The 16,657-nt window shown below is 37.5% G+C and overlaps 1 protein-coding gene and 1 long non-coding RNA gene across 2 annotated transcripts; both read right to left on the bottom strand.

Annotated features, from left to right (window-relative positions):
• Positions 1–10,856: 10,856 nt before the first annotated feature.
• Positions 10,857–11,304, bottom strand: LOC122028771. The gene is made up of 3 exons (XR_006124954.1): positions 11,161–11,304; positions 10,951–11,001; positions 10,857–10,871 (listed from the first exon to the last, which is right to left on the bottom strand). It is a non-coding gene; the product is annotated as an uncharacterized LOC122028771 (long non-coding RNA).
• Positions 11,305–12,833: 1,529 nt separating this feature from the next.
• LOC122029114 (histidine-containing phosphotransfer protein 1-like) lies at positions 12,834–13,644 on the bottom strand. Its single transcript, XM_042588065.1, has 5 exons — positions 13,640–13,644; positions 13,454–13,522; positions 13,230–13,301; positions 13,086–13,158; positions 12,834–13,010 (listed from the first exon to the last, which is right to left on the bottom strand). Exons 1-5 carry the CDS (start codon positions 13,642–13,644, stop codon positions 12,960–12,962), a joined length of 270 nt encoding a protein of 89 aa, XP_042443999.1. The 3' UTR covers positions 12,834–12,959.
• Between the last annotated feature and the right edge of the window lie 3,013 nt (positions 13,645–16,657).

Below are 16,657 nucleotides of genomic sequence, written 5' to 3'. Positions count from 1 at the left end.
GGTTTTGACTTGGATCTCTTGCGGAACTTAACACGTTCGACCCAAATCACCTTAAGTTATTAATTCCATTAAATATTAATTTCCATAATTTGTTCCCAGTACTGACGTGGCGAGGCACATGACCTTCTTGGATATGGGAGCAACCACCACTGACTAGACAAAACCTTTAATGGAAAGCTAATATTTAATTTCCTAAAATAACTTTAGGTTAACCGAAAGGAACAATCAAATCACAAGGAAAAGAAATAAACATAAGAACACTACATCGAAAATAAATTCGAAATACTAGAATCGTAAGCCTCTTGTATTTGGTATTATTTCAAAAAATAACTAGTATGATGTAGAAAGGAAAAATTACTAGTTATACCTTCTAGAAAGACCTCTTGATCTTCTACCGTATTCCTCTTGTAACCTCGGACGTTGTATGGGCAACGATCTTCCGAGATGAGAAACCACTAATGCACCTTCTTCTCCTCCTAGCTAGGTTCGGCCAAAACAAAAGAGCTTCACCAAGGATGAGAAAAAAACACCAACCAAGCTCCAAGGGATGCAAGCTTTCTCTCCTTCTTCTTCTTCTTCTCCAAGTAGTATCCGGCCACCACAAGAACTCCAAGCAAGAGGAAGGATTCGGCCACCACAAAGAGGAAGAGAGGGAGAGAGGTTGGCCGGCCACAACACCAAGGAAAAGAGGAAGAGAATAATAGAGGTTGTCTCCCATGAAGGCACCCCCACCCCTTCTTTTATATTCCTTGGCTTTGGCAAATAAGGAAATTTATTTATAATAAAATTTTCTTAACTTTCCTTGACAACAATTAATTAAGAAAAATTAAATAAAATTTCTTAATCAATTAATCATGGCCGGCCACCTCATGGAGAGCAAATAAGACAATTTTTAATCAACAATTAAAACTTCCTTATTTGTCTTTGAAAATTTTTAAAAAATAAAATTTCCCTTTAAAATCCCTTCATGGTTGATAAAAGAAATTTCTATAATTTTAATTTTTCATCATGTGAATAATTTTCAAAGAGAAAAAATAAAATATCTTTCCAATCTACAAATAAAGAAAGAGATATAATCTCTTTCTTTAATCTTTTGTAGATCCTTTTAAAAGAGATATTTTAATTTTTAATTCTCTTTAATAAATTATATCTTCCACATAATAAAAATTAAAATTAAAACTCCTTTTAATTTAATGGGGGCCAGCCACCTAAGCTTGGGTTCAAGCTAGGGCCGGCCACCCATGAATTAAGGCTTGGCCGGCCCTAGCTTGAACCACAAGCTAGCTTGGCCGGTCCCCTTATCATGGGTATGAAGGTGGGTATAGGTGGGTATAGTACTCTATAAATAAGAGGCTACGATAGGGACCGAGAGGAGGAATTGGTTTTGGTCTTCTGATAAAATTAAGCATCCCATGTTCGCCCCGAACACACAACTTAACTTTATCAATAATAATTCATTCCACTAGAGAACTATTATTGAACTACCGCACCAATCCCAAATTACATTTTTGGGCTCCTTCTTATTATGAGTATGTTAGTCTCCCTGTGTTTAAGATGTCAAATGTCCACTAATTAAGTGAGTTATTGACAACTCATTTAATTAATATCTTTATCCAAGAATAGTACCACTCAACCTCATTGTCATGTCGGACTAAGTCCACCTGCAGGGTTTAACATGACAATCTTTATGAGCTCATCTTGGGGACATTATCAACCTAGATTACTAGGACACAGTTTCCTTCTATAATCAACAACACACACTATAAGTAATATCATTTCCCAACTTATCGAGCTTATTGATTTATCGAACTAAATCTCACCCATTGATAAATTAAACAAATAAATATCAAATATATGTGCTTGTTATTATATTAGGATTAAGAGCACACACTTCTATAATAACTGAGGTATTTGTTCCTTTATAAAGTCAGTATAAAAGAAACAACCTCAAATGATCCTACTCAATACACTCTAAGTGTACTAGTGTAATTATATAGTCAAGATAAACTAATTCCTAATTACACTACGACCTTCCAATGGTTTGTTCCTTTCCATTTTGGTCGTGAGCTACTGTTTATAATTTATAAGGTACTGATAACATCATCTTCTGTATGTAGCACCACATACTATGTTATCTACAATATAAATTAATTGAACAACTACAACTAAATGTAGACAATTTGACCAAATGTGATTCTTTATTCAAAATAAATGTTTACAAAAGCTTAGGCTTTTAGTATACACTCCAACAATCTCCCACTTATACTAATGACTAAGCTGCCATATCTTCTACCATACATCTGATTCTCATTCCCTCCACATGCTGATCGAAATCTTTCGCCGGAAGGGCCTTAGTGAAAGGATCTGCCAGGTTATCCGCTGATGCAATCTTGGCGATGACAACTTTTCCTCGCCTCACGATATCTCGTGTGGTACTGCGCTCTATATGTTTACTTGCCTTATGAGCTCGTGGTTCCTTCGAGTTTGCAATTGATCCCGCTATTATCACAATAAATTGTGATGATTTTGGGCAAACCAGAATCACATCTAAGTCCATTAGAAAGTTCCCGAGTCATATCTGCTTCTTAGCGCCTCAGAGTTACATACTCCTTCCATGGTTGAGTCCAAACGCATTCTGCTTAACACTCCATGAAATGGCTCCACCTCCTAAAGTAAACACATAGCGATGTAGACTTACTATTGTCCCTATCGATTGGAATCCGTGTAACCCACAGGGAGCAAATCGTCCGCTTGGTAAACTAGCATATAATCTCTAGTCCTTCTGTACTTTAATATATGCTTTACTCACACAATGTCCTTGTCTCGGGTTACTCGATATCTCCGACCATGCGCAAAATAAATATCGTCTGATATGGCATTGCATATATAAGGCTTCCTACAGCCGAAGCATAAGGAACTGCTTTCATGTCTTCTATCTCCTTTGATGTCTTTGGAGACATCTCTTTAGATAGATCTATTCCATGCCTAAAAGGTAAGAAACCTTTCTTGGAATCCTGCATGCTAAAACGAGCAAGAACTGTATCTATATATGAAGCTTTGGGAGAGACACAACATTCTTTTCTTACGATCCCTTATACTTTGATCCCAAGAATGTGTGCATAATCTCCTAAGTCCTTCATATCAAATTGTTTGGACAACCATACCCTTACGCCTGATAATACCTTGACATTGTTGCCAATTAACAAAATATCATCTACTTATAGTACAAGAAATACCACCACGTTTCTTGTATACACAAGACTCATCCGGACACTAAATAAATCCATATGACTGGATTACTTCATTAAACCGGATGTTCCAAGACCTTGAAGCTTGCTTCAGTCCATAAATTGACCGATTGAGCTTGCACACTAGATGCTCTTTGCCTTTTTCAATGAACCCTTCTGGTTGCTTCATATGGATGTTCTCTTCAAGACTTCCATTAAGGAAAGTTGTCTTGACATCCATTTGCCAAATCTCATAATCCATATAAGCAGCAATGGATAAGAGTATCCGATAGACTTAAGCATAGCTATGTGAAAAGGTCTCCTGTCGATTCCCTCTTTCCGAGTGTACCCTTTCGCAACAAGCCTAGCTTTAAGGTTTCTACCTTCATCGTCCTCTTTTCCTTTTGTAGATCCACTTGCATCCAACGGCTTTTACACCATCGGTTGGTTCTACAAGCTCCCAGACCTTATTAGAGTACATAGACTCTATTTGATCATCGCCTTTTGCCAAGATCTGCGATCTATATCTTGGAGTGCTTCAACATATAGTCAGGGATTAGGTTCATGTTTACCCGGGATCAAGTCCGAAGACTCTCCCAAAAACATGAATCTATCAGGCTGCCTTACAACCCTCCCACTACGACGAGGCACTATCTGTGGTTGTGCATCATTTGTGACACGTGTTGCAGTCTCTTATGGTACTTCATCTTGTATTGTTGGTACTAAGGTAGACGTGTCCTCTCTAAGTTCTTCTAAAACAACTTTGCTATTGGGCTTGTGATCCATTATATAGTCTTCTTCTAAAAACTGGACATTGGTGCTAACAATGACCTTCTGATCTTTAGGACTATAAAATAAACCACCTTTCGTTCCTCTGGGATACCCCACGAACTTCTTTACGAGATTCTAACTTATCAAGGCATCTGGTCACATGTGCGACTACCCAAATCCAAATATGTCTTAGACTGGCTTTACCCATTCCACATGCAGTGGGAGAAGAACGATTTAGAAGGTACTAAGTTCGGAATGTACACTGGTTTCCATAGCGTATCCCAAAACAAATTTGGTAATTCGAATAACTCATCATCGATCTAACCATCTCCATAAGAGTCTTGTTCGCCACACATTCTGTGGGAGTGTACCAGGGATGTGGGATTGAATCCCATCCGATAAGTATTTCCTAAACTCTCCTAAGAGGTATTCGCCACCACGATCAGACCGTAGTGTCTTGATACTTTTACTTAGTCGTTTCTCCACATCAGCCTTGTACTCTTTGAACTTATCAAAGCACTCGGACTTGCGGCGCATTAGGTAAATGTATCCATATCTTGAATAATCGTCTATGAAAGAGACAAAATATTCAAAACCTCCTCTTGCCTAGACAGACATAGGACCACACAAATCAGAATGAACCAATTCTGGCCTTGAAAGGCCTTTTGGTCATTTTACCTTCCAAGCAAGATTCACAAGTTGGAAAATTTTTCAACTCTAATGAACCCAAAAGTCCATCGGCTATAAGCCTCTCTGAATCCTACTTAAGTTAATATGACCAAGCCTTAGATGCCAAAGATATGCTTGGTTTATTTCTGAAGGTTCTTTTCTCTTATTTGAGTTAGAAGATGAGTTATAAATTTCCATGTTTTGCTTTGTGGGAGAAATTGGATTTAAAGTATACAAATTGTCAACTAATGCACCAGAACAGATAATCACTTTATTTCTCTTAATAACTACATCGTTACTAAAGGAAACTGAATATCCATCTGAAAACAGTTTAGAAACTGAAATTAAATTCTTTCTAAAACTGGGTACATAAAGACAATTTCTTAAAACCAAATTTTTATTTCTACTAAAAGATAAGTAGATGTCTCCCACTACAACAGCTGCCACCTTAGTAGCATTGCCCATGTAGACGGTAATCTCTCCTTGAGATAGTCGGTTTCCTAGAACCCCTGTAAAGAATTGCAGACATGATCGGTGGCTCCGTGTCTACACACAGGTGCTTGTAGATAACACCGCTAAACATGTTTCAACAACTAGAGCATGAGATATACCTTTGTTGTCGATTCCCACGAGGCGGTCCGCCCTAATGCCCTCCATAGGATGAAGCACTTGCCTTGACGCTTCTTCATTCCAGCTTTAGGTCCTGTACCTAGAGATTTATTCACTTTCGAACCAACTTGTTTCTTCTTCTTCTTTCCCGCTTAGAAGTAGAACCATTTTCAACATAGTGAATATGAGAGTTGTGACGAAACAATCCTTCTGCTGCCTGAAGTTCAAGAAGGAGTTCCGCCAATGAATATACCCTTTTGTTCATATTGTAATTCAGGTGGAATTGCTCAAAACTTCTAGGTAGTGTTTGGAGGATCATATCGATCCGGGTTTCCATCAATTTCTCCTCCAAGGATCTCTATTTCATTTAGATAAGTCATCATCTTTAGGATATGATCCTCCAGAGTACCCTCTTGCATGGTTGTCATTATTTTTCTCATGGCTTCTCCTAGAAGCCCTATCTTGATGACCAAAGAGTTTCTTGAGATTGTTCATAATATCATGTTGGTAAATCTTGATCTTGATGTTGCAATACATTTGACATAGAAGCCAAAATATAACACCGCACATCTCATCTGCTTTTACCCATTTCCTATGATATTCAATCTCCTCTTGGGTAGATTCACCGGTAGGTGCTTGAGGACAAGGCTCGGTCAATACAAATTTATAGCTTTCAAGTAAGAACAATGTCCAGGTTCCTTTTCAATCTATGTAGTTAGGACGAGTATGTTGGTGAAAGTCATCCTAAGAATCACAAATAACTTTTGGTGAGAACTCTAAATTTAGAATAATATTGATTCCTCAAACAATACTATTTTAAATTAACCAACACCTCAAACCACCGTGAATTTTGTATGCCACGATAGTGGTGGACGATACAAATTCAACATTTGTAAAAGGAGGGTTTTTAACCCGTAATTTTATTATCTTGTCAACCTAACTTTTGACAAATAAAATTAATAGTTGGTATCCGGTCACACAAATAATAGCAATGACTCGGGATACTATTAGTTGTGCCTAAGTGTATACCATTACTTAATACTAAGTCCATTAATAAGATTGTGCCCTTCCGATGGGAAGATCACGCTCTTAATTAACTTCCTATAGTCATCCGAAATGGAAGTTTGTTCTAGTGATCCACAAACAAGCTCATCCGATATGGAGGAAGGCACTTAGAGCCAATGCGCAAGCTTATTTGCATCACTTACAAATCAGTAATGGAGACCATGGGTTTTACTTAAAATCCTCTCCCACTTAGTTATTTATAAATGAGGAATTTTAACTATGCTAGCCTACTAAACATGTATACTAACATACACACACACACAATATAAAAGCAATAAATAGAAAATCTAATTTTCAACTATTATGGCTTTTATCTATGTTATCCTCCATGTGTTGTCATCCCAATCGCTGCCATATTTGGCCACCCGCCAGGGTCTAGTTGCATCCATCTTGCTCCTTGTTCACCCGCCTCTGGTCCTCTGAAGGTTTCACGCTTTGCAAGATTCGATCCATGACATAAATAGAATTTTACAATTTTGATCCTATATTCCATAAAAGGAATGTACATGTATCTAGATAAAAATAAAATCCTAATAAAACTAAATACAGCTCCTGCTGTATTTTATAATACAATCATGCACACACATATAAATGCCCTTGACATGTCCAAGGGTCCAATCACACACATAAAACTATAAGTCATAATAGTTGGATCCTGCATCCCACAAGTTAGCACATAACATCTGCACCTTAAATTATGTATGATATGATGCATAATTAAACTAATACCAAATACCAGAGGCAAAAACCCTAGCTCGATACTACCATTGTTGGTTGCTAGGAAAACTAGAGGTTCCTTTGCACAAAATTTTACAAAGCTGAACCTTCGTAGCTACCATGTGTTCTTTAAATTAAATTAAATTTTGGATCGCCTCACCTAACTTAACGTTTGATCCAAAACTTAATCTATTGTTCTTTTAGGTTTTGACTTGGATCTCCTGCGGAACTTAACACGTTCGACCAAATCACCTTAAGTTATTAATTCCATTAAATATTAATTTCCATAATTGGTTCCCGATCTTGGCGTGGCGAGGCAGCATGGCATTCTTGGATATGACAACCACCAACTAGACAAAACCTTTATGGAAAGCTAATATTTAATTTCTAAAATAACTTTAAAAAAAAAAACAATCAAATCACAGAAATAAACATAAGAACACTACATGAAAATAAATTGAAATACTAGAATCGTAAGCCTCTTGTATTTGGTATTATTTCCAAAAAATAACTAGTATGATGCGAAAAGAAAATTACTAGTTATACCTTCTAGAAAGACCTCTTGATCTTCTCCATTCCTCTTCTAACCTCGGACGTTGGTGGGCAGCGATCTTTGAGATGAGAAACCACCAATGCACCTTCTTCTCCTCCTAGCTAGGTTCGCCAAAAAACAAGAGCTTCACCAAGGATGAGAAAAACCAAGCTCTAAGGGATGCAAGCTTTCTCTCCTTCTTCTTCTTCTTCTCCAGTAGTATCCGCCCACCACAAGAACTCCAAGCAAGAGGAAGGATTACCACCACAAAGGAAGAGAGAGAGAGAGAGTTACGAACACACCAAGAAAAGAGAGAGATAAGAGGTTGTCTCCATGAAGACCCCCACCCTTCTTTTATATTCCTTGGCTTTTGCAAATAAAATTTATAATAAAATTTCCTTAACTTTCCTTGACAACAATTAATTAAGAAAAATTAAATAAAATTTCTTAATCAATTAATCATGGCCGGCCACCTCATGGAGAGCAAATAAGACAATTTTTAATCAACAATAAAACTTCCTTATTTGTCTTTGGAATTTTTTTTTAAAAAAAATAAAATTTCCCTTTAAAATCTCTTCATGGTTGATAAAAGAAATTTCTATAATTTTAATTTTTCATCATGTGAATAATTTTCAAAGAGAAAAAAAATAAAATATCTTTCCAATCTACAAATAAGGAAAGAGATCTAATCTCTTTCTTTAATCTTTTGTAGATCCTTTTAAAAGAGATATTTTAATTTTAATTCTCTTTAATAAATTATATCTTCCACATAATAAAAATTAAAATTAAAACTCCTTTTAATTTAATGGGGGTCGGCCACCCATGAATTAAGGCTTGGCCGGCCCTAGCTTGAACCACAAGCTAGCTTGGTCGGTTCCCTTATCATGGGTATGAAGGTGGGTATAGTACTCTATAAATAAGAGGCTACGATAGGGACCAAGAGGAGGAATTGGTTTTGGTCTTCCGATAAAATTAAGCATCCCATGTTCGCCCCGAACACACAACTTAACTTTATCAATAATAATTCATTCCACTAGAGAACTATTATTGAACTACCGCACCAATCCCAAATTACATTTTTGGGCTCCTTCTTATTATAAGTATGTTAGTCTCCCTGTGTTTAAGATGTCAAATGTCCACTAATTAAGTGAGTTACTGACAACTCATTTAATTAATATCTTTATCCAAGAATAGTACCACTCAACCTCATTGTCATGTCGGACTAAGTCCACCTGCAGGGTTTAACATGACAATCTTTATGAGTTCATCTTGGGGACATTATCAACCTAGATTACTAGGACACAATTTCCTTTTATAATCAACAACACACACTATAAGTAATATCATTTCCCAACTTATCGAGCTTATTGATTTATCGAACTAAATCTCACCCATTGATAAATTAAAGAAATAAATATCAAATATATGTGCTTGTTATTATATTAGGATTAAGAGCACACACTTCTATAATAACTGAGGTATTTGTTCCTTTATAAAGTTAGTATAAAAGAAACAACCTCAAATGATCCTACTCAATACACTCTAAGTGTACTAGTGTAATTATATAGTCAAGATAAACTAATTCCTAATTACACTACGACCTTCCAATGGTTTGTTCCTTTCCATTTTGGTCGTGAGCTACTGTTTATAATTTATAAGGTACTGATAACATCATCTTCTGTATGTAGCACCACATACTATGTTATCTACAATATAAATTAATTGAACAACTACAACTAAATGTAGACAATTTGACCAAATGTGATTCTTTATTCAAAATAAATGTTTATAAAAGCTTAGGCTTTCAGTATACACTCCAACAGCTTTCTCTGTGCCAAAGCCTTGGTCAAGGGATCAGCGATGTTAGCCTCTGTGGGTACTCTGCAAATCTTCACATCTCCTCTATCGATGATCTCTCGAATGAGATGGAAGCGCTGTAGTATGTGTTTGGTCCGCTGGTGTGAGCGAGGTTCCTTAGCCTGTGCAATTGCTCCCTTGTTGTCACAATAGAGCTCTATCGGATCGGCTATGCTAGGAACCACCCCAAGCTCAGTAATGAACTTGGGGATCCAAACTTCCTCCTTTGTTGCTTCTGATACAGCAATATACTCGACCTCTGTTGTAAAACCAGCAACTGTGTCCTGCTTCGAACTCTTCCAGCTCACAGCACCACCATTTATGCAAAACACGAACCTAGACTGCGATCGATAATCATCCTGGTCACCCTTTACAGCTAGCTCGTCATCGCCTCCATATATCAAGAAATATTCTTTAGTCCTTCTCAAGTACTTAAGAATATTCTTGACCGCTATCAAGTACTTTAGTCCTTGTCAATATATGTACTCTGACTTAGGCCAAGCAATCTCCTACACTACAACAAAAACATTAAAAGACAACAGTTAAAAACCGTTATCGTAGGCCCTTTAAACCGTTGTAATTGGTAGTGTTGTTAAAAGTGGCGGGCTACGACAATGGTTTTAAACCGTTGTCTTTGAATGAAAAGACAACGGTTTAAAACCGTTGTTAATTAGAGTATTTTTCTGCAAGTTATAATTGTTTTTGGGGCTACGATAATGGTTTTTAACCGTTGTCTTTGAGGGTGATAGACAACAATAATGGTTTAAACCGTTGTCTTTTAAATTATTATCTTTTAATACCAATATATCATATTTCAATTTAAATATATAATAAAGAATCATAATCAAGAAAGAATATTCCCACATTAATATCATTCAAAATGTTAGTTATACAAGAATTACAATCACAAAAGAAGAAACATATCTCATGTTCAAATAAAATTTATCCTAATATAAATAAATAAATAAACTCTATTTACAACTAATGAACAATAGCCAAAAGGCTAGAAACTTTTAATGGTGGTTCATGCCATGTAGGATTGCACTTAATTATTATCAACCCAAATCTCATCACAATCTTTAATTTGTAGGATTCCATTGGACTCCTCTTTCTCACTTGCTTATTTTTTCATACCAACCTTTTCCAATATGAAGTTGGTGCCGAAGACTTGATAAGGTGCTTGGATGAGAATGTGAAGGGAGACGAGGAGACAAGCCAAGCCAACCTTGAGGGAAAAGGTCACCCTGTCTGTGTCCTCTCTGGCAAACTCCCACACTTCCATTATCAATTTCCTTATTGGTATCATGGCTTTGCCATTATAATCCTTGGTAGATTTCTTCATGCTTTCTGATTGTGGTGTTGCATTTGGCGGCAAGCAAATATCGATTTGAATACTGCTACCTTTCTTTCTGTTCATTGTAGTTCTACATGTAAGAAAACAACATCGATAGCACAGGTATAGATGAAAATTTAAAAAAATAAAAGTCTATCTATATATCTTACCTGAAGAATAGGGTGATTGTTGATGTATATGAAGCTAGCTCTTTGTTGGTGCTGAAATGAGTGAATGGAGAGATCGACATCAAAGAGCATTTAAAGAGAATTGGTAGATGAGATCATGGTAGTGCATCATTATTCTATTGATTGACAACAGTTCAAGGGAAAATCTAACATGTAAATATAATTATATAAAGAAGTTATTGTAAAACTTACTTGAGTCAAATTGCTAACTTGGATATTGAACCTTTGAATGACTGCAATAATGTTCCTCTTTGGCACTGTAGTTTCTTCAATAAGGCTACTTGTTATATATCTATTTAAATACACACTTTAAAATTTAAACAATGTTAAATAAGGTCCAATGCATTATAAACCAAAAATTATAACAAGTATCAGGTCAAAAAAAACATTAAACAACAGACATAAATCTTAAATGAGTTTCATGTGCTAAATAAACTCCATCAAGAAGCTACTACTTGATTAAAGGATAAAGTTTCTAGTCTTAGTGAAAGTGCAGGCTCAACTTGCAACTTTAATCAACTTATTCAAGCAATAGCGGATACAACTTAATCAAGGGCTTCATGTAATTCCCACTAGTGGGTGATTCTTAATCAACAATTATTATCTCAAAGGAGGGATAAGGGATTCTCGGATAAATCTGTTGTATTATTGCAGAAACTAAGCTCTAATAAGTCTTGTTTCACCATCAAGTTTCTGGAAACAAAATAAAACCATTAGTGTGTTTAAGAAAACAAAGATTTCTAATCTACTTATCTGTTAAGCACCCAAGAGGTATGAGCTTCATCAAGACTAATAATCTTTGAATAAAGTCAATAGGAGATGAAGGACTAAGATTAAGGGCACTTTCAAAGAGAAACAATTATAATGTGAAGCAGAGGGAAAAATATAGAATTAAGTATTCAAATTATACAATAGCCCAGCACAAGTGACACAATTGACTTCTTCCGAGACAATTAAGATATTAACAGACTTATTTTGCACTCATTTCTATCTCAAGAATGTTCCATTAAGAGGGAAAAAGCTAAACTAGATGCAAACTAACCTTTCCATTCGGCATTGCAAGTATTTCTTCGATCCGCTCGATCTCTACGACCAGAAAAATGAGAAGGCAATTAGAAATAATCATAAGAAATCTGATACATAAAGGAGTATAAAGGAATCTGACAATGTTTACTCGCATTGGAGGAATAAATTATATCATTGAATTATAGCACCAGAAAAACATGCTAATCACATCAATTTTCAATCTCTAAAGTCAACACAAGGATGTGCTTACCAACCTGGAACCACAGATATCAATTCAAAATTAAATTATGAAAAATAAAATAAATGGGGAAAAATTTGATATATGCCAAATATGATCCAATTGATTTAAATTATGTTCTCGGTATCAATTAACTGGATGAGTAAATTGATTATAATCCATTGATATATCATAAGTAGTGATATTTTTTTATATGTGATGTTTTAATGATTGATATTAAATTCCTATTATTCAAATAAGTAAAACATAAGTTTTTAAACTAAAGTGTAGTAGGAAAAAAACATATTGCAAAAGCTCTAGGAAAGCGTCTACTTTAAAACTTGTATATGAATAGAGAGGCATGCGATCACAAATGAAAGGACAGCAGTCAGTTCTATCTCATTTACTTGTGTAGTGCCTGACCATATTTGAATTATCATGAAAACCTCCTGATCATTCAAAAAGCACACAAGATAAACAAGTTTTACCAACCACATCATTACAGAAAATGGAGCTTTTGCCATAAAATGGTGCATGCAGAGTCAATTTACATCATGAAGGGAGATAAACAACATTAATTAGCATCCTTTAAATGCACTACTAAAAGGAGATGTTTGATGTTTTTCCCATGAGTGGGACAAGTGAAACAGGAGAACAACAAAGAAAGCACATAGCATATGGTAAGGAACAAAGAACCTGAACATCACTTCCTACCACCACCTCTTAACAAGACACTCAGCAAGTAGAACTACCACATCATGGGGATTGATCCACCAGCAGCCACAATCTGCTGCTCCAGCTACCATACAAAATTTTAGTATAAGATTCATGACATTACCAAGAATACCTCCAACCAAAGCTACATGATCATTACCTTAAATAAAGTTTCCAACTTGTTCTTCACCAGAAAATACTCCTGCTTAAGTTGCTGGAGACATGTCAGGCATCTACACAAACAAATTTTTTGACAGCAAGTCACTAGATGATTCAAATTGAGTGACCATGAAGACAAACTAACCCTTCGTGGTCCATTTCCTCGCAGTAATTGCGGAAGGCCATGCAGACATGTTTAACGCTTTGGGCACCAATGTTGAAAGGCAAAGGAAAAAAAAGGGATTTTGAATCAGTTGCAAGTATCATCTTGTTACTAGCTAGTTTCCATGAGCAAAAGCCAAATCTTGAGGATCTAAAGCATATATGCTTTAAAAATGAACAAGGAGGAAGAAAACAAAGAACGAAAACCTGGCATTGCTGCCTTTGAACTGGTGAACATGGGCATCCACTTTCTTAAAGTCCACAACCTGCTGATCTCTTAAAAAATGTGCAAAATCCAGAAGGGTAAATCCAAAGACCAAGCCATATGTAATGAATGGAACAGGAGTAGGGTTTCGAAGCAGATCACTCACAGGGTCCTAATCTTCTTCATACCTCATGGAAGAGCGGAGATGTGAAGTCAAGATATCTCCTTTGTAGGTTAGTCCGCCTATTATTTATGTTGGGACCGAAAAGTAGCTAGAGGGGCGTGAATAGCTCGTCGCGTGCTAGATGCTCGTCGTTGCTTGTTTCTTCAAAGATGCGCAGCGGAAATACAAGAAACAAACCACACAACGCTAACAAGGTTGGTTTACTTGGTATCCACCTCACAAGAGGTGACTAGTCCAAGGATCCACACTTACTCACGCACCCTCCACTAATAAAACCCTCCTTTTCGGTAACTACCGAAGGCGGAGAAGCCCTACAAGTTCACACTACAAGAAGAAGGGGAAAGGATACAAAATACAAGTACAAAGCTTACAATGAGTACAAGAAAACCCTAGCTTTCTTCCTCTTGCAATAGATCCGCCTCTTGACTTGGAAGAACCTCCAAGAACTTCAAGAACTGCCGTGGAGAGCTCTGTGGGGTCGCTGATGAAGATCTGAGCTGTCGTGGAAGCAATTTTCGAAGGAAATGAACGCCTGCGGCTTAAATCGACGCTAACGGTCGAATCCCGATCGATTGGAATGCTCCCAATCGATCGGGGAGGCTTTGGATCGATCCACGGATCGATCCAGAGCACCTCTGTGCTCTGGAAAAATGCCTGGATCGATCCACGGATCGATCCAGCGCTTATCGGGCGAAGCAGCAGCGTCCCAATCGATCCACTGATCGATTGGGACCTCTGGATCGATCCACTGATCAATCCAGAGGCTTTCTGTGCGCTGGGAAACTACCTGGATCGATCCACTGATCGATCCACTGATCGATCCACTGATTGATCCACTAATTGATCCAGCTCTTAGTTTTTACCCAAAACCAAGTCCCAAGCCTCCCAAACCAACATTCGGTCAACCTTAACCTGTTGGTACGTCATGCCTAGCATCTTGTCACTTCCTTGACCTGCTAGGACTCCCTCACCAAGTGTCCGGTCAATCCCTTTGACCCACTTGGACTTTTCTCCTCTTGCCAAGTATCCTGTCAATTCCTTTGACCTACTTGGACTTTCCTTCATCGTGCCAAGTATCCGGTCACTCTCTTGACCTACTTGGACTTTCACCTGATGTTTGATCAACCTTGACCCATCTGGATTTTTCCCCGTGCCTGGCTTCACTTACCAGGACTTCCATTTTGCCTAGCTTCACTCACTAGGACTTCTTTTCTGCCTGGCTTCACTCACCAGGTCTTTCACCTAGCTTCACTCACTAGGATTTTCCTCTGCCTGGCTTCACTCACCAGGACTTTCACCTAGCTTCACTCACTAGGATTTTCTCACTGCCTAACTTCACTCGCTAGGTCTTTCACCTGGCTTCACTTACCAGGACTTTCAACCTGCCTAGCTTCACTCACTAGGTCTTTCACCTAGCTTCACTCACTAGGATTTCCCTTCTGCCTAGCTTCACTCACCAGGACTTCTCTTCTGTCTGGCTTCACTCACTAGGACTTTCACCTAGCTTCACTCACTAGGATTTCTCCGCTACCTGACTTCACTCACCAGGACTTTCATTTCGCCTAACATCCCAGTTAGGACTTCCCAGTCAAGTATCCGGTCAATCCTTGACCTACTTGACTCTTGTTCAATCAACCTTGTACTGTCAAACATCGAAACCCAAACCAAGACTCAAGCTTGGTCAATCAGGTCAACCTTGACCTGAGAGATGTTGCACCAACAATCTCCCCCTTTTTGATGTTTGACAATACCACAAAAACACTTACAATACCACATGTAAGTTAGGCTAATCCCATAGCCTCATTATTCTTCATGCCACTAGGTAATGAACACATAAGTTAAGCTCTCCATTCTCCCCATAAGAGGGCAAACTCCCTCTAGGTAATGAAAGCCTAACTTACTCCCATTCACAAGTCCTTTCATTCTCCCCCTATTGGCACACATCAATCCATCTTTGAGCACACATCAACCCATGCCCCAATTGAAAACTCTCCCCCTGAAGAGTTGCTCATCATGGTTCACAACTTCACTCGTTGTGATCAACACGATAATGAAGGACCCATTCCCTTCATTATCAACAATGCTCGCCCTGGAGCAATAACAAGGTCCAATGACCCAAATGAAGGTCTCATACCCTTCATTTATCCTTAACCCTACATTCTTCCTCAATGTAGGCAAATGCCCATCCTTGAGCATTATCCACTTGAAACCAGTTGAACAATGAGGATATCCACTCCCCAGTAAAGTCCAAATGCTCAACCTTGAGCATTTTCTCACACAGAAAGTTAACCACCTTCCAAGGTTCATGAAAAATAATTTTCATGTCTTTAAAGAGTCCCTCCCCCTAAAGACATGGTGATAACTTCTGTCATTGCACCAACAATGACTTGGAATCCCTAAACCTTTAGGAAACCCAAATTTTGAAGTTGTGAGGTTCAAATATTCAAAACTTTGAAACAAACCTCAACCTAAACTTCAATATAGTCTTCCTTAACCAATCCATCCTTGTTTTCAACATGAAAACTCCCTTTTTATGTATACAAATGTATTTTGAGGGGTTTGGAATGGTTACCTAGACTAACATAGGTTCAAAATGCTGAAATCAGGCCTTCCCAGCCAAAATCAACAACTTGGATCGATTGGAGTTGGGTTCCAATCGATTGAACCTTGCTGAATCGATCCACTGATCGATTCAGGAGGGTTGGATCGATCGGTGGATCGATCCAGACGGCTTCTGTTCGCAGAACGCCTACTCTCAATCGATCGCCCGATCGATTGAGACCCTTCAATCGATCGGGTGATCGATTGAGGTCTGAAAGTTGTTGAAATTCAATTTCAGTCAACTTCAGAAACTCCTAAAAAATTCTACAAAATTCCAAAAATTGTGATAATTTGTGTAGACATTGTTTAGGGCATATATTATCATGGAAAAATAGTTTTCTATGAAAATACTTTATGTTTTCAAAGATTGACACAAACTTGAAAACTTGCAAAAACTTTAGTGTTTTCTTCAAGTTTGTGT

The sequence above is a fragment of the Zingiber officinale genome, chromosome 10B (genome assembly GCF_018446385.1).
Source record: "Zingiber officinale cultivar Zhangliang chromosome 10B, Zo_v1.1, whole genome shotgun sequence".
NCBI classification, from domain to species: Eukaryota; Viridiplantae; Streptophyta; class Magnoliopsida; order Zingiberales; family Zingiberaceae; genus Zingiber; species Zingiber officinale.
Note: the sequence above shows the minus strand (reverse complement) of the source record. Positions and strands in the feature narration are given on the sequence as shown.